Source organism: Entelurus aequoreus, linkage group LG09 (assembly GCF_033978785.1).
Source record: "Entelurus aequoreus isolate RoL-2023_Sb linkage group LG09, RoL_Eaeq_v1.1, whole genome shotgun sequence".
Classification (NCBI taxonomy): Eukaryota; Metazoa; Chordata; class Actinopteri; order Syngnathiformes; family Syngnathidae; genus Entelurus; species Entelurus aequoreus.
This window is the reverse complement of record NC_084739.1, coordinates 27,977,835-28,003,462: the sequence shown is the minus strand read 5'-3', so window position 1 is coordinate 28,003,462 and position 25,628 is coordinate 27,977,835. Positions and strand designations below refer to the sequence as shown.

General features: G+C 42.0%; 2 protein-coding genes across 5 annotated transcripts in view; both read left to right on the top strand.

Moving 5' to 3' along the window:
• ism1 (isthmin 1) overlaps positions 1 to 15,426 on the top strand; it is a 51,904-nt gene extending 36,478 nt beyond the window's left edge. For all 4 annotated transcript variants that reach the window (XM_062058487.1, XM_062058486.1, XM_062058489.1 and 1 more), the window contains exons 3-6: positions 5,071 to 5,335; positions 12,307 to 12,450; positions 13,462 to 13,551; positions 13,672 to 15,426. In XM_062058487.1, coding sequence (XP_061914471.1) covers positions 5,071 to 5,335; positions 12,307 to 12,450; positions 13,462 to 13,551; positions 13,672 to 14,189 — 1,017 coding nt within the window. In that variant the 3' untranslated portion in view covers positions 14,190 to 15,426. The remainder of the gene's footprint in view (positions 1 to 5,070; positions 5,336 to 12,306; positions 12,451 to 13,461; positions 13,552 to 13,671) is intronic.
• Positions 15,427 to 18,163: 2,737 nt separating this feature from the next.
• LOC133656821 (uncharacterized) lies at positions 18,164 to 21,986 on the top strand. The gene is made up of 2 exons (XM_062057668.1): positions 18,164 to 19,028; positions 21,764 to 21,986. The coding sequence occupies exon 1, from the start codon at positions 18,218 to 18,220 to the stop codon at positions 18,836 to 18,838; it is 621 nt and encodes a 206-aa protein (XP_061913652.1). The 5' UTR covers positions 18,164 to 18,217; the 3' UTR covers positions 18,839 to 19,028; positions 21,764 to 21,986.
• The last annotated feature ends 3,642 nt before the right edge of the window (positions 21,987 to 25,628 follow it).

Below are 25,628 nucleotides of genomic sequence, written 5' to 3'. Positions count from 1 at the left end.
AAATGTTTTTAAAAAAACATACAATACAAACAACACACGTGTCAGGTCAACCGAACGGTTCCATCCCTGGCTCACTCATCCGTGACTGCATTCGTGTGCGATTAATTTGATGGCTTCTCTCCCAATTAGTTAATTTATTTTGCACAAAACTAATAAGAGACATTTGGAACAGGAAATAATCCACAAAATCAGAGAAATTGCAGTAATACAGCAGAATAAAAGCGATAGGCCCAAGTACAAATGCTCTGTGTGAACCCAGGCCAGAGAGGGCCAGGAGAGTGCACCGTATGAATGTCCGAGTGCGAGTATCCCCTCAACAGTAAAACCTAATAAGTTATCTTCTTCCCACTCCCTTTCAGGCAAAACTAGACAATCATGCTTTACATCAGGGGTCCCCAAAAGGATACGGCCCCCCAGCGTCCAAAATCCGGCCCGCGGGAAGTCCCAAATTAATTTTTTATTTTTTTTTATTTTAAAAAAAATGTTTTTTATTTTTTTTATTTGTCCTTACTAGTCCATTTTCTACTGTCTCCTAGCCACTCAGGCAAATCATATTGTCTAAAAATGCATGTTACCATAGATAACGTGACATGCAGCAAGTGCGCTCTTTAAGTCAATTAGTGCGTGAGGAATATATATGTATGAATATATATATATATATATATATATATATATATATATATATATATATATATATATATATATATATATATATATATATATATATATATATATATATATATGGATGGATGGATGGATAGATATCTATATATGTGTGTGTGTGTGTATATATGTATATATTGTATATACATATATACACACACACACACACACATTTACATATATATACACTACCGTTCAAAAGTTTGGGGTCACCCAAACAATTTTGTGGAATAGCCTTCATTTCTAAGAACAAGAATAGACTGTCGAGTTTCAGATGAACGTTCTCTTTTTCTGGCCATTTTGAGCATTTAATTGACCCCAGAAATGTGATGCTCCAGAAACTCAATCTGCTCAAAGGGAGGTCAGTTTTGTAGCTTCTGTAACGAGCTAAACTGTTTTCAGATGTGTGAACATGATTGCACAAGGGTTTTCTAATCATCAATTAGCCTTCTGAGCCAATGAGCAAACACATTGTACCATTAGAACACTGGAGTGATAGTTGCTGGAAATGGGCCTCTATACACCTATGTAGATATTGCACCAAAAACCAGACATTTGCAGCTAGAATAGTCATTTACCACATTAGTAATGTATAGAGTGTATTTCTTTAAAGTTAAGACTAGTTTAAAGTTATCAATGCAGCCTCGGGGTCAAAAAGTTTGGGGACCCCTGCTTTACATACTATACATTACCTTTTGCACGATATTAATTTTAATATAATTTTAATTTTAAAATTATTATTATTATTTTTGTATGTCATTGCCTGAAATAAATACATAAATGAAAAACAATTACATGAAAAAATGAACAGTAAAACCCTGATAACCGGATAACTACTTAAACAAATAATTGTTTAGCCTAAGCGTCGTTTCAGCCACACTAAACCATCGTTTAAGGTTCCCCTCCTTGGATATTTTTTTACAAGGTTAAGTGCGCCGTGTATTTCTTGAATCTCCGGCTCTTGGTTTTGTATGGACTCACCGATCGTTTATAAACTGTGTTCGGAGAGGAAGTGAAGCCATAAAAGACCGCTCCCCACACAGCAAGTGACGTCAGAAAGAACACGCCACAGCCAGCTTCATAACAACTGGCTTAGTAACTCGGAACTAACCACCGGAAAGATGGAGGCGAGTCATCCAGACATGCCCGTGTTTCTCCTACTTCTACATGTGCAGAAGCTTGTGGAAATCCCACATGAATAGCTTAAGAGAAAAAAACACGCGATTGCAGCTATTTCGGATACAACACTTCTCAGACGACAAGAGAACTTTCAAATGTCCAGGTCAGCTGTGATTCTACTTAGCGAAAAACTTTGTCCATTTGTCGAAGGAGAGACAACGAGAATGCGGGCTCCCGTGGATGTGATTAAAAAAAGTAGCGTGTGCTTTGTATTACCTGGTCGTCGGGGGAAGACTACGGAAAACAGTGAATGCTTTTGGACTGGCAAAGCAGACTGTATCAGTTATTGTTCGCCATGTATGTCGCAGACTCAACGTCTAGGTCCAGAGTATATAAAGTCACCAAAAAAGGAATGGACAATGAAGGTGAAGGCAAAAGAGTGAGGAGTGTCCTGACCAGATATCTAGATCCCTAGATTGATTGTTGTCAAATGTTGATTTGTCAAATTGTTTACTTTCACATGTCCATTAAAGATTTGATTAATTTATGATGGCTCAAGTGTGATTAACTGCAATAGGGCCCAACAGCACACTATGACGTGTGCATTTTCCGCACATGCGTACTAATTCGCGTTGCACCGGCCGCCAGAGGGGGGATGGGGTCTTAAACGGCGGCATTGTGTGTGTGCGTGGATAAGGATATAGTTAGGTGGGATTTACCCTGGATAACCTTAGCCGGCTCAGTGTAGAAGGGGCCTTAGGAGAGATATTATAAGAAAGATTGTGCAAGAATGTCTTTATAATAAGCTTGTAAAATATTCTCATTTCTTCAGGTCATTGTATTCTCAGGGCATTGAATCAATCACATCTGGACTGTTCAGAATGTCTTGGAAGACATTTCGCCTCTCATCATCAGTTCATGCTCACAGACGTAGGGCAGATCTAGCCTGAGCGCTTGATGCCGGATCCAAAGTATTTCTCCTCAACAGGAGGAGGCATGCCCAGACAAGAATTGATTTGCTCTATTGTGGCGCAAAACGACAGCTGTTAAAATGCGAAGAAGAGAGACCTGGTACCCCAGCACCTCCAAAACCCTCAAATCTAAACTCCAAACATCCCAGAACAAGCTAGTCAGATTACTTCTAGACCTCCACCCCAGATCACACCTCACTCCTACCCACTTCTCCAAAGTGGGCTGGCTCAGGGTGTAGGACAGAGTAAAACAACTTGCACTGAGCCTAGTCTATAAAATCCGCTACACCTCCCTGATACCTAAGTACATGTCAAGCTACTTCCATAACGTAAATGACCGCCATAACCACAACACCAGGGGGAGCTCCACAAACCACGTTAAAGGCCTACTGAAACCCACTACTACCGACCACGCAGTCTGATAGTTTATATATCAATGATGAAATCTTGACATTGCATCACATGCCAATACGGCCGGGTTAGATTAGTAAAGTGCAATTTTAAATTTCCCGCAAAATATTCTGCTGAAAACGTCTCGGTATGATGACGTTAGCGCGTGACGTCATGGATTGTGCGGACATATTGGGACACCATTGTGGCCAGCTAATAAGTCGTCTGTTTTCATCGCAAAATTCCACAGTATTCTGGACATCTGTGTTGGTGAATCTTTTGCAATTTGTTTAATGAACAATGAAGACAGCAAAGAAGAAAGCTGTAGGTGGGAAGCGGTGTATTAGCGGCCGGCTGCAGCAACACAACCAGGAGGACTTTGAGTTGGATAGCAGACGCGCTACCGTGAGTACGCAGCTTTGGCTTCCAAACATTTGATCGCTTGCCCGTACGTGCGTGCCGCTATGTGCATGTCACGTACGTAACTTTGGGGAAATATATGTGCTGTATGAACTTTACGGAGGTGAACGGTACTTTGGGCTGTGGGATTGAGTGTGTTGTGCGGGTGTTTGAGTTGTATTGGTGGGTTATATGGACGGGAGGGGGGAGGTGTTTGTTATGCGGATTAATTTGTGGCATATTAAATATAAGCCTGGTTGTGTTGTGGCTAATATATACGTATATGTCTTGTGTTTATTTACTGTTTTAGTCATTCCCAGCTGAATATCAGGTCCCACCCGCCTCTCTTCCCTATCTGAATCGCTTCCACTGCCCTCTAATCCTTCACTCTCACTTTCCTCATCCACGAATCTTTCATCCTTGCTCAAATTAATGGAGTAATCGTTGCTTTCTCGGTCCGAATCGCTCTCGCTGCTGGTGGCCAAGATTGTAAACAATGTGCAGATGTGAGGAGCTCCACAACCTGTGACGTCACACTACTTCCGGCACAGGCAAGGCTTTTTTATCAGCGACCAAAAGTTGCGAACTTTATCGTCGATGTTCTCTACTAAATCCTTTCAGCAAAAATATGGCAATATCACGAAATTATCAAGTATGACACCTAGAATGGACCTGCTATCCCCGTTTAAATAAGAAAGTTTCATTTCAGTAGGCCTTTAAACCCAGATTCCGATCTAACAAAGGTCTTAACTCATTCTCCTTCAATGCCACATCAATATGGAATGCACTCCCAACAGGTGTAAAAGAAAGTGCATCTCTATCCTCCTTCAAAACCGCACTAAAAGAACACCTCCAGTCAACTACAACCCTAGCCTAACCCCCTCCCCCCACCACATCCCACCTCCTCGGATTGTAAATAATCAAATGTAAATAATCAAATGAATATATATACTTGTTCTTATGCTTTCTGAGCTCACTATGTTCACTGCTCGCTGTACATATCCTACCAAGTCAGACCTACACTGTTACAATGTCCATTTCTCAGATGATATAATTGTTGATGACTGAAGTGCTTATAGCAACCAAACCTAACCCCCCTGCCAAAACCCCTCCACATCCCATTGTAAATAATGTAAATAATTACATGTATATACTCTGATGATTAACTTGTGTGATGACTGTATTATGATGATAGTATATATCTGTATCATGAATCAATTTAAGTGGACACCGACTTAAACAAGTTGAAAAACTTATTTGGGTGTTACCATTTAGTGGTCAATTGTACAGAATATGTACTGTGCTGTGCAATCTACTAATAAAAGTTTCAATCAATCAATCAAACCTCTGCCATCACAACAGTTGTTCAGATGGAATCAATAGTCAGAGGGGGTGGTTTGGTGTCTTTCCTCTCTGCCCCCCAAAGTACTTCCAGCCTGAGCCTCTCTAACCCTTCCCAAAAGACAGTCTGCATGACTCAAAGTCTGTGCTATTATCGTTTTAACCGTATTTCGTCTTTTTACGGAAGGTGACAATTGAGGTCGTGGATGGTTTAGAAGCGCACGAGCCAGAAAAAGGCCACCGCAAGGAGAGTAAACCCAACTGGGCTTCTACCAACTGGAGAAACTGGTGGCCTCGCACGTCCTCCACATCGTCCTCCACCACTCATCAAGCGGCAGAGCACGATCGGTCCTACGGAGATAACGGCGAAGACAGCAACTTCTTGAGGCCGCCAGTGGATTGGGACCGGAGAGGAGGCACCGGAGAAAGAGGCAAACCCCAAATGGAATACGGTAAGAAGCACAGCCGCGTGTGTGACAGAATATTTATAGTAGGATTCATGGCCTAGCATGCCCAACGTTTGGCCACAGCTTGATGCGGAATCTATAATTTACAGATTTGCTGATTCAGTCTGTCACCATAACAAGTGTTGCTATCTCCATACAGGCCTTTTGGCAGCCCTCGCTTGAAACCTTTTAACACTCCTTTATGAGACACATTTCTCTACGGTGTCGAGCTCGCTAGGTGACACAATTTAAATGCCTCCCGACATCAAAGTTGAGCAGCAGGAACCAGGCCAAGAGCGCTGTTCGTCTGCCTCGCCGCGCTCACAACCCTCTCCAAGAGTAGACCTTGCACATAAATCAGCTGGGGGAAGAATTTACACTCTCTGTCATATAGTGTGTGTGCAGTCCGAGTTGTAGCATGCCCAAACCAATGTGGTGGAACAGGAATGCGGCTGCTGTGGAAAATGACATTTTATCCACTTGCCCTTTTTACGAAAGTGGTTAGGAGTGCGACTTTATGGTCTTTTTGTGTCAACCCCAATGCCCATATCTAATGTGACTGGCTTATCACTGTGGTCAGCTTTATTTCATGACTGACTAACACAGCTTTAACTTGCTCCTGGTTTTAAATTAGTAGTCACAACTGTGGACAGCCAGTGATGGTTATCTATTATGTTGCATTATGTCATCTAGTCTGTAGACCAGGGGTGTCAAACGCGCGACCCGAGGGCCGGGTCAGGCCCGCGGCATGAGTTTGCTAAATATTAAAATGTACCTGAAATTTTTTAATGAATGAAACAGCTGTTCTAAATGTGTCCACTGGATGTCGCAATAGCAATTATTTGTATCTTTGTAGATGATGCTAGATACCGTATTTTTCGGAGTATGAGTCGCACAGGCCGAAAATGCATAATAAAGAAGGAAAAAAACATATAAGTCGCACTGGAGTATAAGTCGCATTTTTTGGGGAAATGTATTTGATAAAAGCCAACACCAAGAATAGACATTTGAAAGGCAATTTAAAATAAATAAAGAATAGTGAACAACAGGCTGAATAACGTTATATGACGCATAAATAACCAACTGAGAACGTGCCTGGTATGTTAACGTAACATATTATGGTAAGAGTCATTTAAATATATAACTATAACATACAGAACATGCTATACGTTTACCAAACAATCTGTCACTCCTAATCGCTAAATCCCATGAAATCTTATACGTCTAGTCTCTTACGTGAATGAGCTAAATAATATTATTTGATATTTTATGGTAATGTGTTAATAATTTCACACAAGTCGCTCCTGAGTATAAGTCGCACCCCCGGCCAAACTATGAAAAAACTGCGACTTATTGTCCGAAAAACACGGTATGTACAAAATAAACCAAATGATGTTTCACCAGTCAGGGAAAATGATCAAACTACATGAATAACATCCTGTAATTTGGTTTTTATACATTTTTTTTATCTTGACGGATTGAAAATTAACACCAATGAAGAAAATATAAATAACGACAAATAAATTATCAACCGCAACATGTAAGTGTAAAAAAAACCCAACAACATTAGGATTTGTACATTTGTGCTTGTTCTATTTTCAAAAAAAAAGAAAACAATCTGAAGTTGTCTTTATTTTTAAGTTATCGTGCTGGGATTTTACCAGTCCGGCCCATTTAGGAGTAGATTTTTCTCAATGTGGCCCCCAATCTAAAATGAGTTTGACACCCCCCGCTGTAGACCGATGGCGACGAATGGTGACCGATTTGATGAACAACCCCTTAAGCAGCCGCCCTACAAACTGACAGCTGCAGTATGGATGGGTTAACTTCTCTGGTGATCACATCACATAGGATTTTTGCAGCAAATTGTGTTTCCACTTCATTTGAAAACCACCTAATATTAAACTCTGCTTCTACCTCTTTATTTGCTTTGTCAGTTAGGGCAACCTGTTGAGGCCGCAAACTAATTGGTCCTGAATAATTGCATCATCTGCTGGTATTTGCCAAGTCGTGGAACCAATTACTCTTCTCTTGCTTCCAGTTTCAGGACACACTGACATAGTCTATTGCGCCGCTCCCTGCCGCACATTGCTGCAGTGTTTCCAAGTCTGTCTTGTTTCGAATTTTCATTTCAATTACCGTATTTTTCGGAATATAGAGCGCACCGGTATATTAGACGCACCCACTAAATTTTAGGGGGGAAAAATGTTTCCATGTTAGCCGCACCGAACTATAAGCCACAGATATATATATGTTGCAAAATTAGTTATTTACACAAAGATTTTGTAAATAGTTATTTACATACCTCATAGGGTTGTACGGTATAGTATATCAGTATTAGTATAGCACCGTGATACTAATGAATCATATTCGGCATTATACCACCTCTGAAAAGTATAATTTTCTAGCACTTGTCCTTCATATTGTTGACAAAATAATAGAATGATAAATGACACAATATGTTACTGCTTATGTCAGCAGCTAAACTAGGAGCCTTTGTTTGCTTACTTACTAATATAAGAAAAGTTGTCTTGTATGTTCACTATTTTATTTAAGGACAAACTTGCAATAAGAAACATATGTTTAATGTACCGTAAGAGTTTTTGTTAAAATAAAGCCAATTATGCAATTTTTTGTGGTCCTCTTTATTTAGGAAAGTACCGAAAAGTATCGAAATAATTTTGGTACCGGTAACAAAATATTGTTATCGGGACAACACTAATACCTCAATTGTTTCCAAACGGCGCCTGTAACATGGCAGTAAAACAGCAGATTAAACAAAACAGAAGTCATCGTCACAGACCCACAAGCTGCGGAAGCTAGCTCTCCAATCAGCTAAACAGACTCGATAACTCCACGGTGACGTCTCGGTGAGTTTACAGAGGAAATTTGTGAAACTGGAACATTGCAAAAATAATGCCACTGTAAGTTACTTATACCGACACAGACACTTGTAAAAGGGTTGGCTAATGTGCTAGCGTCATTACATTACAATAGCAGGTGGGCTTATGTAATCCTACAGACATTACACATGAGGCGGTTTAGTAAGTATGTGTTGGTGTGTTAGTGTCGTGATCTTCATTTTTTATTCATGCACACATGTTAAAAGTGCAATTTCAATGTTGATGTGCATTTATTAGAAAAAAACTGAAGGTTATGGCATGCAGAATTTGTTCTTATTATTTTTCAAACAATTTTCCTTAAAATACGCATTGAGGCTATAAAGTGTGTTTTATCTGATTACTAGACTAATCAAACAAAATCGATAATTACTGGATTACTAAAATAATCGATAGTTGCAGCCCCTGTTAAATTAGCATGTATTTTAATGCTTTCCATTAACATTCCCAGTTTTTTCTAATAAATACACATCATCAACTTTAAAATTGCACTTTTAATATGTGTGCATTAAAAAAACAAACACTATTAAACGCCACACACATATCAAGGCACCCACGCAACACTGCTCTTGTTACGTACGACGGGGGAAGGAGACGACACAACGGCAGAGATCAGTTCATTAGGTTTATTGAACCCGATGCTGATGAAGTGGTGGGGTGTGTATGCTACTAAAAGTGAATGGTGCAAGACGATGTGTAGAGTTAACAATGTAAATGTTACCAGAGTTTGTTGTAAGTGCGTGTTGGATGAATCCTTCGTCAGACCAAAGGGGCAAGGCGAGAAGGCAGTCCATGGGCAAGCAAGAGGTCGGGATGCTGGAGAGAAGCAACGAGGTCCGTGTCCAAGCAGGGGTCGAGGATCGAGGGAGGCAGTCCGGAATCCATGGGGAAGTCGAAGCATACAGCTCGATCACGGGAAACACTGCGGGGAACACAGAGGACATAACACACGGGCACAGGGAAGGCACAGAGAGAGCAAGTACGCAAGTATGCTTACTACGAGGAGTGAACTACGTTCCGGGACTGGATCTTCGGGTCCGCTAGTCTTTATGCTGTCTGTCTTCATCAGACCCAGGTGCGTAATTGTTGATTGCCTGCAGGCGCGTCGCCACGATGCGGGCAGAGCGAGCAGGGGCGTGTCCTGGCGCGCTTCTAGCGAAGGTGCCAGCAGCGCTTGCAGCAGATGACATGCGGGATTGCGCATGCGCCGTGACAGCTCTCATGTGCGCTTGATTGTAGCGTCCTTGCGGGGCCTATGTCCGCGTATTTAAAGATACAGGCACTCCATGTGGTCCGGATTTTAGGATTGTGTTATTAGTTACCATTAATAAACAATTTAATCCAAGGGTGTCAAACCCGCGAACAGGTATTATCCGGCCCTAGTGATGAGTTAGCCAAGTACCGTATTTTTCGGATTATAAATCGCTCCGGAGTATAAATCGCACCGGCCGAAAATGCATAATAAAGAAGGAAAAAAACATACATAAGTCGCACTGGAGTATAAGTCGCATTTTTTGGGGAAATTTATTTGATAAAATCCAACACCAAGAATACACATTTGAAAGGCAATTTAAAATAAATGAAGAATAGTGAACAACAGGCTGAATAAGTGTACATTATATGACGCATAAATAACCAACTGAGAACGTGCCTGGTATGTTAACGTAACATATTATGGTAAGAGTCATTCAAATAACTATAACATATAGAACATGCTATACGTTTACCAAACAATCTGTCACTCCTAATCGCTAAATCCCATGAAATCTTCTTCCTCGGTGTCGCTTCTAAACAACTCTGCCAACTCCAAAGGTAGACAATGCGCCGCTTCCTCTTCTATCGGTACGTCGCTTACTTCAGAGTCATCGTCAGTTGCAGTTCCAATTATTCTGATATACGTCTAGTCTCTTACGTGAATGAGATAAATAATATTATTTGATATTTTACGGTAATGTGTTAATAATTTCACACATAAGTTGCTCTAGAATTAAAGATTGCTTAGAGATGCTTTAAAATGTAGTATCGGAAATTATCGGTATCGTTTTTTTTTTTTTTTTTTTTTTTATTAAATCAACATAACAAACACAAGATACACTTACAATTAGTGCACCAACCCAAAAAACCTCCCTCCCCCATTTACACTCATTCACACAAAAGGGTGGTTTCTTTCTGTTATTAATATTCTGCTTCCTACATTATATATCAATATAGATCAATACAGTCTGCAAGGGATACAGTCCGTAAGCACACATGATTGTGCGTGCTGCTGGTCCACTAATAGTACTAACCTTTAACAGTTAATTTTACTCATTTTCATTAATTACTAGTTTCTATGTAACTGTTTTTATATTGTTTTACTTTCTTTTTGTTTCAAGAAAATGTTTTAAATTTATTTATCTTATTTTATTTTATTTTTTTAAAAGGACCTTATCTTCACCATACCTGGTTGTCCAAATTAGGCATAATAATGTGTTAATTCCACGACTGTATATATCGGCATCGGTTGATATCGGTATCGGTAATTAAAGAGTTGGACAATATCGGAATATCGGATATCGGCAAAAAGCCATTATCGGACATCCCTGATAAAAATAGTGCAAAAGGAGGTAAGGTGCACAGTCCAGCCCTGTTGTTTAAATATTATACTATATACATACAGTATATACAGAAGCATTCAGAATGTGGGTGGAAAGTAAAAATTGCACACAAAAAGGTGCTAAACTATAAAATCAGTGCCTATGAGAGTTCACCGTGGTTATGGCTTTAGGGCAAAAACTGTTCTTGAGTCTGTTTGTCTTAGACCTGATGACCCTGTAGCGCCTTCCTGAGGGCAGCAGGTCAAACAGATGAAAGCCAGGGTGTGAGCTGTCCTTGATAATGTTGGTAGCTCTGCTGAGGCAGCGGGAGGTGTAAATGTCTGTCAGGGAGGGGAGAGGGCAGCCGATGATCCGCTGTACTGCCTTTACCACTCTCTGGAGCCTCTCCCTGTCTGCAGCGGTGCAGCTGCCGTACCATTTTGCCGTACCGAGTTGTCTTTATTTGTAAATTATCATGCCGTGATTTTACCATTACGGCCCACTTGGGAATAGATTTTCCTCCATGCGGCCCCTGAGCTAAAATGAGTTTGACACCCCTGATTTAATCGATTAATCGTTGCAGCCCTGGGTATTTCAATAATTCACAGCGGAGGTTATCATTAATCACGCACCAGTCGTGTTCTTTGCTAACCATGCTGGGGCCGTCAAAGAACACCCCACTCATAGCGCTCCCACCAGTCAAACAAACTTGACTTTTAGTGTCAAGCCTTTACTTACTATAATGCATAACCTTGGAGGTCTGCACACAAAAGCAAGGCTCTGTGCCTTGCACAAGGGTGCCTCAGCAGATGTCTCGAGGCGAATCGATCAACAAGTTAATACATCAGCATTAGAAAGTTTTAGCTCACACTTTTTGCTCATGATATCTTATTGGAGGGCTAGAGAAGGGGCGTTGGGTGTCTATCTGTTGGTAATGCGGGGCAGATGGTCAGGAGGGGGGGGCTGTAAAAGAGGGCTTGGACTCTGGCCAGAAATACTTCCATCCCAACATGCCCACATTAATTTTCCTCATTGAAGGAGCACCGCTTTCAAGACGTGTGTGTCAGGGAGATCTGTGTTTGCATGCGGTCGTGCAGATGGACTTAGGCAGTTGTAGCGCCAAGTGTAACTGTTTCCATGTATGGCCATTACCGCCGTGCGCTCAGCGATAATTGGACTTAAAGAGGATTTCTTGCCAATTCACTTCCCATTTTCGATCCGACGAATCACAGATAAATTGCGCTCCACGCTAAATGTCTTGAATCATTGGTGGAGTTTGCCAAAGTCATCCTTGTTACTTGACTCACTGACTGAAGACACATACCCGGTGCCTTGGAGTTATTTGTTTAACAATCCAGTGTGAGCCTGTACAAGACATGTGTGCACAGAACACGACTACTTTGCCGCCCCTACTTATTATTCGTCAGGCATGCTGTAAGGACTGAGGATGTTCAGCTTGTGGCCCGACTTCAGCGCTCTCGTCTCTTTCTCTCGGCATCAGACTACATGGATGGAGAGGGGGACTGGAGTAACTGGTCTCTGTGCAGCGTCACCTGTGGAAACGGCAACCAGAAGAGAACCAGGTCTTGTGGCTACGCCTGTACCGCCACTGAGTCCAGAACCTGTGATATGCCAAACTGTCCAGGTAAATAAATGCTTCACTACTTCATTAAGTCTAATGAGATCCAAAACAAAGGCTGTATCAAAAATGCAATGAAGTTCTGCACCATTATATTAGGAACACTTACTAATATTTTGGTTACCTTACTATTATCTACACTTCCCTGAAAGGTGCAGCACACTTCTACAGCCATGATACTTGACACACTAAATCAGATTAGCACCTACAGTCGTGGTCAAAAGTTGACATACACTTGTAAAGAACATAATGTCATGGCTGGCTTGTGTTTCCAATAAATCTTATTTTTTGTGATAGAGTGATTGGAGCTAGGGATGTCCGATAATGGCTTTTTGCTGATATTCCGATATTGTCCAACTCTTTAATTACCGATATCAACCGATATACAGTATACAGTCGTGGAATTAACACATTATTATGCCTAATTTGGACAACCAGGTATGGTGAAGATAAGGTACTTTTTAAAAAAAATTCATAAAATAAAATAAGATAAATAAATTAAAAACATTTTCTTGAATAAAAAAGAAAGTAAAACAATATAAAAACAGTTACATAGAAACTAGTAATTAATGAAAATGTGTATAATTAACTGTTAAAGGTTAGTACTATTAGTGGACCAGCAGCACGCACAATCATGTGTGCTTACGGACTGTATCCCTTGCAGACTGTATTGTTATATATTGATATACAGTATCAATATATGTAGGAACCAGAATATTAATAACAGAAAGAAACAACCCTTTTGTGTGAATGAGTGTAAATGGGGGAGGGAGGTTTTTTGGGTTGATGGGTGCACTAATTGTAAGTGTATCTTGTGTTTTTTATGTTGATTTAATTTAAAAAAAAAAAAAAAAAAAACGATACTGATAATAAAAAAACAGATACCGATAATTTCCGATATTACATTTTAACGCATTTATCGGCCGATAATATTGGCAGGCCGATATTATCGGACATCTCTAATTGGAGCACATACTTGTTGGTCACAAAAACATTCCAAATACTTTCTGTCCAAAGGTATTGAAGATGCCTTCAAGACCGCAGCCACAGAAGTGAGCCTGCTGGCCGGAACAGATGATTTCAATGCCACTGAGCTCTTCGGCGTTGGTAAGTTCAGTGCCTGGAATGTTCCGGTGCTGTCAAAGACAAACATAATTCCATGCATCCTCTACAATTAAAACAAGATGGGAGTATTTTTTTGTTTTACAGTGTCTTTGTATCTTCTAGACACAGACAGCTGCGAGCGATGGATGAATTGCAAGAGCGACTTTTTGAAGAAATACATGAGCAAAGTGGCCAACGACCTCCCGAGCTGCCCTTGCTCGTACCCGACGGAGGTGGCGTACAGCACGGCTAACGTGCACGACGCCGCCTCGCGCAGAAATTTCCGCTGGAAAGACGCCAGCGGGCCGAAGGAGAAGCTGGAGATCTACAAGCCCACGGCGCGATACTGCATCCGCTCCATGCTGACGCTGGAGTCCACCACGCTGGCCGCGCAGCACTGTTGCTACGACGACGGCATGAAGCTCATCACGCGCGGCAAAGGAGCGGGGACGCCCAATCTCATCAGCACCGAGTTCTCGGCCGACCTGCACTACAAGGTGGACATCTTGCCCTGGATCATATGCAAGGGGGACTGGAGTCGCTACAACCAGGCCAGGCCGCCCAACAACGGACAGAAGTGTCGCCACAACCCCCAGGAAGACGACTACTACAAGCAGTTCGAAGAAGCGACAGAGTTCTAGCCCTTCGCTTGGACACTATTCCAACATGGTGATGCCGCCATTTTGGATTCAAGGGTTCTAAGACTTTAAAGTATGAGGACCTGAAATCAATGAGAACCATTTATATGGACACCAAGAACTACCTGGCACTGAATATTGTGCCTTTTTTAAAAAAAAATATACCTCTGAGAAAAAAATGATGCTTTTTTTTTTTTTTTAGTGGTATCCTGTCATCAATAAAGGGAGTTTCTATTCTTAAAGGGAAATGAATATTAGATAGACATGTCCAAGTGTGTGTGATGGTTTCCCCCCCCATTTTTAAACTTATGTATATGTTTAGCATGCATTTAACATTTAGCATGCACATATCATTCGTGAACAGACCTCCATTGTAAAAAGTCTGCATTGTCTTTCTGTAAAGTATTTATTTGAGTAGTAGCTGTGACTGATGCGGGAAGATTAATGTCTCAATGTAGGTTGATAGTGGACTGTGTGAATGCAATATAGTGGACATATTTTTGCAGGTTATAAGTCTATGAATAAAACTTTTAAGAAAATCGCAGTGCCTTCCTCGGCGTCCGTCCATGAAAGCACCAGGGGCCTCGTTTAGAAAAGTGTGCATGGATGTAGAACATTGAGGAAGAACACGCCTCGGAATGTACGCATGCTCAAAAAGATTCAGATTCACGCACATGTACGCAACTCTTCTCAATATAATTCAAACTTACTGTGCGCAGGATAGTTTCACCCCATTGTTTTCTCCCAGTCACCCATAAATGGTCATGCTAATTACAGTAGCTCATGAAGACAGACATGGCGGCTCCAAAAAAAAAAGCAATATTTTCAGATTGTTGTTTATTTCGTCGAGCAACGTAAGGATGTTATGTTTGGACTAGTGTCGTCCCGATACCAATATTTTGGTACCGGTACCAAAATGATTTAGATAATTTTCGGTACTTTTATAAATAAAGGGGACCACAAAAAATGTCATTATTGGCTTTATTTTAACAACAAATCTTAGGGTACATTAAACATATGTTTATTATTGCAAGTTTGTCCTTAAATAAAATAGTGAACATACAACACATCTTGTCTTTTATTAGTAAGTAAGCAAACAAAGGCTCCTAATTAGTCTGCTGACATATGTAGTAACATACTATTATTTTTGTCAATATTATTAAGGACAAGTGGTAAAAAATTTATTATTAATCTACTTGTTCATTTACTGTTAATATCTGCTTACTTTCTCTTTTAACATGTTCTGTCTACACTTCTGTTAAAAAGAAATAATCACTTATTCGTCTGTTGTTTGATACTTTACATTAGTTTTGGATGATACCACAAATTTGGGTATAATCCGATACCAAGTCGTTACAGGATCATACATTGGTCATATTCAAAGTCCGGACCAGTACTTTTCAGAGGCGGTATAGTACCGATAATGATTCATTAGTATCTCGGTACTATACTAATACCGGTATACCGTACAACCCTAGTTTGGACGGCTACGTAACGTCATATTTAATTTAAAAAAAATAATAAGAATTTGAATTTGACCAGTCTTATGCTACGTTTACACTGCAGGGTCGGATGTCCAATTTTAATTTTTTTCTCAAATCCTTTTTTTTAGTGGCGATTTCTTTCTTCTTTCATGCGCTCATGACTTAGACTTAGACAAACTTTATTGATCCACAAAGGAAATTGTTCCACACAGGAGCTCAGTTACAAAGGATAGAAAGGGTAAGGTTGGAAAGGATGTCACACGCACTGCAGTGTTTACAGAAGTAAACATGACTCCCACTCTCGTCTGTCTCAGTACTGTCGCATTTGTATCAATATCAAAGATATTTTGTAATCAAAGTCAATATTTTCTGAACCGAATTATTGCGCATCGAAGATTAAGAAGGAAGAGGTACATTTTTTTTGGCTCTGGCAGGTTTACATTATATTGCATTTTATATATATTATATATAAATTATATATATATATATATTTACATATATATATATAATTTAACAATATATATATATATATATATATATATATATATATATATATATATATATATATATATATATATATATATATATATGTATATAATGTAAAAATATATATATATATACACATATATAAATATGTATGTAATAAAATATATATATATATATATATATATATATATATATATATATATATATATATATATATATATATATAATAAATATATAATACAAAAACTAATATATATATATATATATATACATATATATATATATATATATATATATATATATATATATATATATATATATATATATATATATATATATATTGCATTATATTACGCTATAATGCATTGATGTCTGCTTGAAGAGTGTGTCTGTGGGCGAGCAGTCGCAGACAGGAGTGGTAAAACGTTCACGTGAGTTCCTAAAACCTTTTATTTTTACCTGTTTTCTTCTCCGTCTATTTTGGTAAATAATTATGACACTTGTCGCTATTTGATGACATGGTCAGATGAATGCGACCTGGACGCTGTAGCGTTCACATTGAGGACACATCACATATATATCCGATGTATATATTCACATACGAAATAGGCCTGGGTCGATTAGGAAAAAATTGGAATTGCACTGTTCACGCAGACGTGAAAAAATTTGATACAGGTCGCACATGGGCAAAAAAATCGGAATTGACCTGCAGTGTGAACAAGGTCAGCTCTACCGTGACTGAAGCTGTTGCTGAGATGAACAAAACATGTTCACATTTTGGCATTCTGTTTGCCAATTCTTTTTCAAAATAAAGTATTTTATATTTGATATGTATTTATTTTGTCAAGTAATGCACACAAGTAGTCATCGTGAGCGATAATTAAAGCAAAATTATGTCAATATATTAAGGGAATAAGCGGTAGAAAAAGGATTGATGGATGGATATTATTGGCACAATAAATGTTTTTTTTCCACTGCTATTGATCTTAAAAATATATATTAGAGTGGTAATAATAATGAAAATATTCTTGATATATCCTAAGTGAGATCCAACTCCAACTATGTTAGAAACGCCTACAGTCTAAATCAGGGGTGTCAAACTCATTTTAGATCGGGGGCCACATGGAGAAAAGTCTACTCCCAAGTGGGCCGGACTGGTAAAATCACGGCATGACAACTTAAAAATAAAGACAACTTCAGATTGTTTTCTTTGTTTAAAAATAGAACAAGCACATTCTGAAAATATACAAAACATAATGTTGTTGTTTTTTACACTTACATGCTGCGGTTAATAGTATTCTATCTTTATTTGTCGTTATTTATACTTTCTGAATACATTATGTGATGATGTTCATCAGTCAACTCATTGGTGTTAATTTTCAATCTATCAAGATAAAAAAAATAATATCAAAATCAAATTACAGGATGTTATTTATATAGTCTAATCATTTTCCTCGACTGGTTCACTCAAATCATGTTTTATTTTAATTTTTTTACATATGTAGCATCATCTACAAACATGTAAATAATTGCTATTGCGACATCTAGAGGACACATTTAGAACAGCGGTTTCTTTCATTAAAAAATGTCGGCTCATTTTTATAGTTAGCAAACCTCATCCCGCGGGCCGGATAAAACCGGGCCATACGTTTGACACCCCTGGTCTAAATGTATTGAAAAAAGTTAAATGTAATTATTTCCCTAATTTTATAACATGAGTTTATCTAACCAAATATTTTTTTTATTTTTTTTTAATTTCACTGTTTTGCCACACACAAAATATTATAAACATAAATGTTTATACATTGCTGTCATTCAAGTAAATATGATCAAAATAAACGATACTTCAATGACCCATCACATTATAATGTTATGTTGTGGCGGGCACTAGGACCATGCTCACACTCAGCAGAATGGGTGTGGTTTTATGTACCTTCTTGGGCACACTATAAAAGTGCATATTGTGTTTTATTGTGTATTCTTATGTTGGCAGTCTTACAATAAAGACCTCAAAGAAACAACGCTGTGTTTCTTGCATTTGCCACATTGGTGACCCCGACAATGTTTCACACAGAAGAGGAAGCTGTGTCTTCATCGGCCATGTCGCCCCAACTCCAGCAACCTGCATCCCCCGCGGGGACAAAGCTTCCGGAGTTCTGGCAGAGCGACCCGGCATCATGGTTCCAGCACATCGAGGCACTCAAGAATCTTCTGCTTCGGAGATTTACTCTAACTGACGCTGAGAGGGCAGATAAACTTCTTTCCCTGCCCGGTTTGGGCGATAGCACCGCCTTGGATCTAATGGACAGTATGCTGTCGCTGCTGGGCTCCGAGGAGGGCGGGTTCATTTTCCCGCATCTTTTCTTGCGGCAGCTACCCCCTGCGGCCCGTGCGGTGTTGGCTAACTCCGCTTCTCTGGCCTCCGGCGACTACCGGGGCTTGGCTGAAGAAGCTGACCGGGTGCTTCTGGCTTCCAGACGGTTTGCCGTGCAGAGCGTAGAAGCGCCCCCTCTGCAGACGATGGAGAACGCGGACCCAGCGGTAGTGGCGGGAGTCGCTACCCGGAAAAGGCGCGAAGCGAGCCAGTGCTTCTTCCATCAACGTTTTGGCGCCAAAGCTCGACGGTGTGTCCCTCCATGCTCCTTCACGGCCCCGGGAAACTCCAACGCCAGCGTTCAGTAGCAGCTGTGGGCGCCGGCGAAGCAAGTGAGCTGCTCTTCATCGCTGACTTGTCGTCAAGGAGACGTTTCCTGGTGGACTCCGGTTCGCAAGTCAGCCTGTTACCTGCCACGGACGCGGACAGGGCGACAGGTGGCTGCGGGCCGCTGCTGAATGCTGCCAACGGCTCGTCGATCGACACTTTCGGCTCCAGGTTGGTGACTGTGTGCTTTCATGGACGCAAATTCCAGTGGGACTTTATCATCGCCGCCATCACGGTTCCCATTATTGGCGCGGATTTTCTGTGTGCTAATGGACTGCTTGTTGATGTTGCTAACCGCCGATTGATTGATGCTGTGTCTTTTTCAACTTTTACATGTAAGGCGGGGGGACTTGGACCGTTAACACACGCTAATTATTTGGCACTGGTGACGTTTTTCAGCGTTTGCTGGCGGATTTTCCGTCATTAATCACTCCCGCTTTTTCCACCGCGGACACTAAGCACGGTGTCGAACATTTCATTCCCACGGTGGGCCCGCCAGTTTTTGCGCGCGCGCCGTTTTGACGCGGCTAAATCGACCATTGCTAAAGAGGAGTTTGCTACTATGGAGCGTTTAGGCATCGTTAGGCGTTCTAATAGCCCGTGGGCCTCGCCCTTGCACATGGTGCCCAAGTCAGACGGTTCCTGGCGGCCTTGTGGGGATTTTCGCCGCCTTAACAACATCACAACGCACGATCGCTACCCTATTCCGCACATCCAGGACTTTTCGGCGCGCCTGGCTGGCGCAGCCATTTTCTCGAAGGTAGACTTAGTTCGTGGTTATCACCAGGTGCCGGTGCGTGCCGAGGACGTGCCCAAGACCGCAGTAATAACCCCTTTGGGATTTTTGAGTTCCTGCGTATGCCTTTTGGCCTGAAGGGGGCAGCACAAACCTTTCAGAGATTAATGGACTCAGTTTTGCGCGGCCTCAATTTTGTGTTTGTTTATCTGGACGACATTTTGGTGGCGAGTCCTTCAGCCGAGGAGCACCAGTCACACCTAACACAGGTGTTCACACGTCTTGACGAGCAGGCCTGATCGTCAATCCTTCTAAATGTCAGTTTGGGCTGTCAGAGATTGATTTTTTAGGTCACCGTATTTCGTCGCTGGGTGCGATCCCTTTGCCTTCAAAAGTGCAAGTGGTGGCAGATTTTCCTTGCCCCTCCACTGTCAAAGCTCTGCAGGAATTTTTGGGCATGATTAATTTTTATAATCGGTTCCTTCCTCTCGCTGCCCACCTCCTGCAGCCTGTTTATGGTGCCCTACGGAACAAAAAGGCAAGCGATTCCCTCGAATGGTCTCCTCAGCGAGTCCAAGCTTTTCATAGGGCTAAATCCGCGCTCGCAGAGGCTGCTCTCCTCGCCCACCCTGTTTCCGCGGCGCCCGTGGCTTTGACAACGGACGCGTCTGATGTCGCCGTGGGCGCTGTGGTGGAGCAGCGGGTGGCGAATGTATGGCAGCCCCTTGCGTTCTTCAGTCGTAAACTGCGAGATAACGAGCGGAAGTACAGTGTATTTGACTGAGAGTTGTTGGCACTGTATCTTGCAACACGCAATTTTCGTTTTCTGTTGGAAGGTCGGTCCTTCACGGCTTTTGTTGACCACAAACCCCTGACGTTTGCCATGTCAAAGGTCACAGAGCCTTGGTCAGCCCGTCAGCAGCGTCACTTGTCGGCCATCTCAGAGTTCACTACGGACATTCAGCATGTGGCCGGTAAGGCCAACCCTGTGGCTGACTGTCTCTCACGCGTACTCGTGTGTCCCGTGCAGCTCGGTTTAGATTTTTCGGGAATGGCCGCTGACCAGCCCGATGACCCCGACATCCGTGCACTCAAAACTGACGGTACAGCGCTAGTGCTCGAGGAGGTGGTAGTTCAGGATGGCGGTCCCGCCCTCCTCTGCGATGTTTCCACTGGCCGCCCTCGGCCGGTTGTCCCGGTAGACTGGCGCGCCGGGTTTTTGACGCAATACACTCCCTGTCGCACCCTGGCGTTCGGGCTTCCGTCAAGTTGGTTGGTGCCAAGTTTGTTTGGCCTGGCCTTAGGAAGGATGTTAGGCAGTGGGCAACCGCATGCGTGGCATGTCAGCGCGCCAAGGTCCACCGGCACACAAAGGCGGCCCTCGAACCATTTCCGATTCCGGTCAGGCGGTTTGACCACGTGCATGTAGACTTAGTTGGCCCCCTCCCTCCGTCGCAGGGTTATACACATTTGCTAACGATGGTAGATCGTACCACCAGATGGCTGGAAGCAGTTCCTCTTTCCTCCACTGCCTCGGTAGACGTTGCTCGCGCGTTTCTGTCAGCCTGGGTTGCGCGTTTTGGCACGCCGTCTGATATCCCCTCGGACAGGGGATCCCAGTTTGTGTCAGAGCTTTGGTCAGCGTTGGCCCAGTCCTTGGGTGTGCAGGTGCACCGTACTACAGCCTACCATCCCCAAGCTAACGCCTTATGTGAACGTTTTCACCGGTCGCTTAAGGCGGCTTTGCGTGCGGCGCTCGTTGATAGCAATTAGATTGACCGTTTACCTTGGGTTATGCTCGGGTTGCGCTCAGCCCCTAAAGAGGATCTTGCAGCGGCCCCCGCTGAATTGGTTTTCGGTCAGCCACTACGCGTTCCGGGGGAATTTTTACCTGAGGGTTGTACCCCGCGACCGTTTCCCTTTTTGTCGAGGGGGTCCTTGGCTCCCGGCCCGATTCACCACTGTTTCCCTAAGTCGTTTGTGCCATCGGAGCTTAAATCTGCCCGTTTTGTCTTCGTACGTCACGACGCCCACCGTTCGCCCCTCCAACCGCCTTACAATGGCCCATTTAGGGTGCTGGAACGCGGTCCTAAAAACTTTGTGCTGGATATGGGCGGGCGCAGGGAATGCGTTTCTCTGGACAGACTTAAACCGGCGCATTGTGTTGCAGGTGAAGAGATACTGCCGGGCCAAGTCCCCCGCCGAGGTCGCCCCCCAAAATCTGTTCGGGTTGAATGTCTTTCGCCTCTCCCGGACCCTGATGTTTGTTCTGCTCCACAAGGCACACCCGCTTCGCGGGATGGACATTGTAGCCGTTACGGCAGGCGAGTGAGGCCCCCTGACAGGTTTTCTTTTTCCCCATAACTTGCTGCCTGGGTGCTCACACTCAGCAGAATGGGTGTGGTTTTATGTACCTTCTTGGGCACACTATAAAAGTGCGTATTGTGTTTTATTGTGTATTCTTATGTTGGCAGTCTTACAATAAAGACCTCAAAGAAACAACGCTGTGTTTCTTGCATTTGCCACAATGTACAATATAACTACATCAATACAGCTGCATCTGTTCATATGAAGTTACTCACAAATACGTTTGCAATCTATCCGGATACCTATATATACTGCATATACAGTACATCCTGAAATAAATGTGTTGTGTGCCTTTTTCATGTGAGTATGAGATTTTTGGTGGTGACACCAACGGTCATCAGGATTCCGTGTCCGAGAAACAAGTCAAAAAGGTGCGTAAATAATTGTTTTCTATAAAAACCAACATTAGTGGTGAAAGTTGCGTACATATCACCACAATTGACGCAACTTTTTTTTTGTCTGCAGCAACCTTCTAGAAATGAGGCCCCTGCTTCTTCTTTTTTTTTTTTTTCTCGCAGTAAAAAGGCTGTGTCGTCTCATCTCGGCCAAAGAGGATCAAACCTTTGTAAGAGGCTTTCATGTGTTTAATCTAGTGCAACGCTGTGGTCCTTCCTTTTGATGGGATTTCTTTCAAGGCTGACGATTGAAAGAGCCTCTTGAAATATATTTGTCTTTGGAAAGTATCCTCCTACATTCCTACGTAATTTTTCAGCGCGCGCGCACACACACACACACACACACACAGTTGTGCCTGGACATAGTAAGGACCTCTGACCAGCTGCAGCCATTGTCACACAGGGGAAGCCATTCATATCGTCTTCATTCCTCCAGTTAACCGTGCAGCACAGCTGGCCGGCTGCAGGACTCGTGTTGCCTATGTGTTGCTGTTCCTCCAGAACCTCACCGCGCATCCTTCCACTTCAAACTTAATTTATCAGCATTTGTAATGAAACTGTAAATCCCTCAGGCTTCAAACTTTTGTAAGTCCTGTCCTCTGCCCCCTCGTCCTCAGTTTGTCTGAAGCTAAAGATTAAAGTACACAGCTTGGATCGTTATCATAGCAGACCCTCTGTGCTGCACAAGCTATTATTAGTATGGAGGGTCAAAATGGGACAAAATTATATAAATACATATTTAAATATTTACTTTAATGTCTCGTTAATTATAATTGGAATTAAATACATACAGTCGTGATTTAAAAGTTTACATACACTTGTAAAGAACATCGTGTCATGCTATCTTGAGTTTCCAATAATTTCTACAACTCTTATTTTTTTGTGATAGAGTGATTGGAGCACATACTTGTTGGTCACAAAAAAACAGTGACGTGCAGTCAGGGGAGGCAGGTGAGGGGGGGCTCACGTGCCATCATGGAAAGAAAAAAAATGTAAAAAGAAAAAAAAAAATGTAATTGTTATATGTATCCAGTGATTATACTATAAAGTTATTTTCCATTTAACTTCACCAGTTTTAGATTATTTTTATTCAAAATCGCTGAATTTTCACATTTGCCGTTCAAATACTGAGAAGAGACTTGCGGTGAGTCAGCAGCCAGTTGAGCCTCACCATGGATTGCGCAATGACTCGGCTAACTGCTGGCCTGCTGTGCAGTGAGACCGTATTGCTATATGAATTATATTATACATTTCCATAGTTTAGTTAGCTGAGGTATATAATGTACAGTGTATTTTGTCAACAACTGTATGTGTGTAAGTATTTCTTGTGCTGAGCAATCATAAAACGGCTGCGAAGACGCACTGGGTGAGGCTCGCAGTGATCCCGCCTCATGGTGGTAGAGGGCGCTAGTGATCCCAGGGATCATTCTTGCAACTACTCGGCTGCAGAATAAGTGACAACAAGCTACAGTTAGCAGCGATCGTTTATTTTTTCCTCTCGCCTGGACTTTTAACATGGAGGATTACATATCTAAAATAAAACAGTTTTCTAAACTGGACTTTCAATCGAAGCAGGAGGTAATAATTAAAGGAAGATCTCCATCGAGACAGAGAGACTTTAAAACTGAAGAAAGATAAGGAAGACTTCTATAAACAAGTTATCGATGCTTTTGTTCAGAAGGAGCGGCGCATGGACTTCATTTATAAGTAAGGTAAGACCATAATAACGTTTTTTTTTATTAAATGTGCTTTTTTGTGTGCTACAGTTTGTATGTGGAAAGTTAAAGTTAAGTTAAAGTACCAATGATTGTCACACACACTAGGTGTGGTGAAATTTGTCCTCTGCATTTGACCCATCCCCTTGATCACCCCCTGGGAGGTGAGGGGAGCAGTGGGCAGCAGTGGGCAGCAGTGGGCAGCAGTGGGCAGCAGTGGGCAGCAGCGGCGCCGCGCTCGGGAATCATTTTTGATGATTTAACCCCCAATTCCAACCCTTGATGCTGAGTGCCAAGCAGGGAAGAATGCTGGTATGAGCTTTTAAACATAACCCGTTAACTGCTGCCAATCACATGGTGAATAAGATACTCTTTAGGGTTCATATGTTTGTAAATCTGACTGTGATGAAGTCAGTGCCTCACCAGCCATGAACCTCACCACACGTCACTGCAAAAAACATTCATGAAGTTTGGTTCTTTTATGAATTTATTATGGGTCTACTACTGAAAATGTGACCAAATCTGCTGGGTCAAAAGTATACATACAGCAATGTTAATATTTAGTTACATGTCCCTTGGCAAGTTTCACTGCAATAAGGCGCTTTTGGTAGCCATCCACAAGCTTCTGGTTGAATTTTTGACCACTCCTCTTTTGACAAAATTGGTGCAGTTAAGCTAAATTTGCTGGTTTTCTTCGGCATTGTCCACACGTTTAAGTCAGGACCTTGGGAAGGCCATTCTAAAACCTTCATTCGAGCCTGATTTAGCCATTCTGTTACCACTTTTGACGTGTGTTTGGGGTCATTGTCCTGTTGGAACACCAAACTGCGCCCAAGACCCAACCTCCGGGCTGATGATTTTAGGTTGTCCTGAAGAATTTGGAGGTAATCCTCCTTTTTCATTGTCTCATTTACTCTCTGTAAAGCACCATTTCCATTGGCAGCAAAACAGGTCCAGAGCATAATACTACCACCACCATGTTGACGATAGGTTTGGTGTTCTTGGGATTAAAGGCCTCACCTCACCTTTTTTCCTCCAAACATATTGCTGGGTATTGTGGCCAAACAGCTCAATTTTTGTTTCATTGGACATCACATGGACAAAGATAAGACCTTCTGAACGAAAGTTTGGAGAGACTGGAGAAGATGCGGATAAAGAGCTTCACAGTGTCTTGGCTGAATGAGTAAGTATCGGACACCTTGGTCTCCTTAAACGCATCCTCGTTCATCCATGCGGACTGGACACTGGCCGAGAGTTAGTGGGCAGCTCAGGCTGGAGTCGGCCAGAGGTGTGGACTCGAGTCACATGACTTGGACTCGAGTCAGACTCGAGTCATGAATTTGATGACTTTAGACTCGACTTGACAAAATGTAAAGAGACTTGCAACTCGACTTAGACTTTAACATCAATGACTTGTGACTTCACTTGGACTTGAGCCTTTTGACTTGACATGACTTGCTACTTTCCCCAAAACCTAAAGCTTAAAAAGTTATTTGGGAGCGCTCCGTAGCTTTCATTTTGTACGTGTCTGTCTATCAGCGTGTGTGCTGCGTGTCAG

Bases quoted from the DNA above. Each gene is read 5' to 3' on its own strand.
- LOC133656821 (XM_062057668.1), top strand. From the start codon at position 18,218: ATGTTTCACACAGAAGAGGAAGCTGTGTCTTCATCGGCCATGTCGCCC.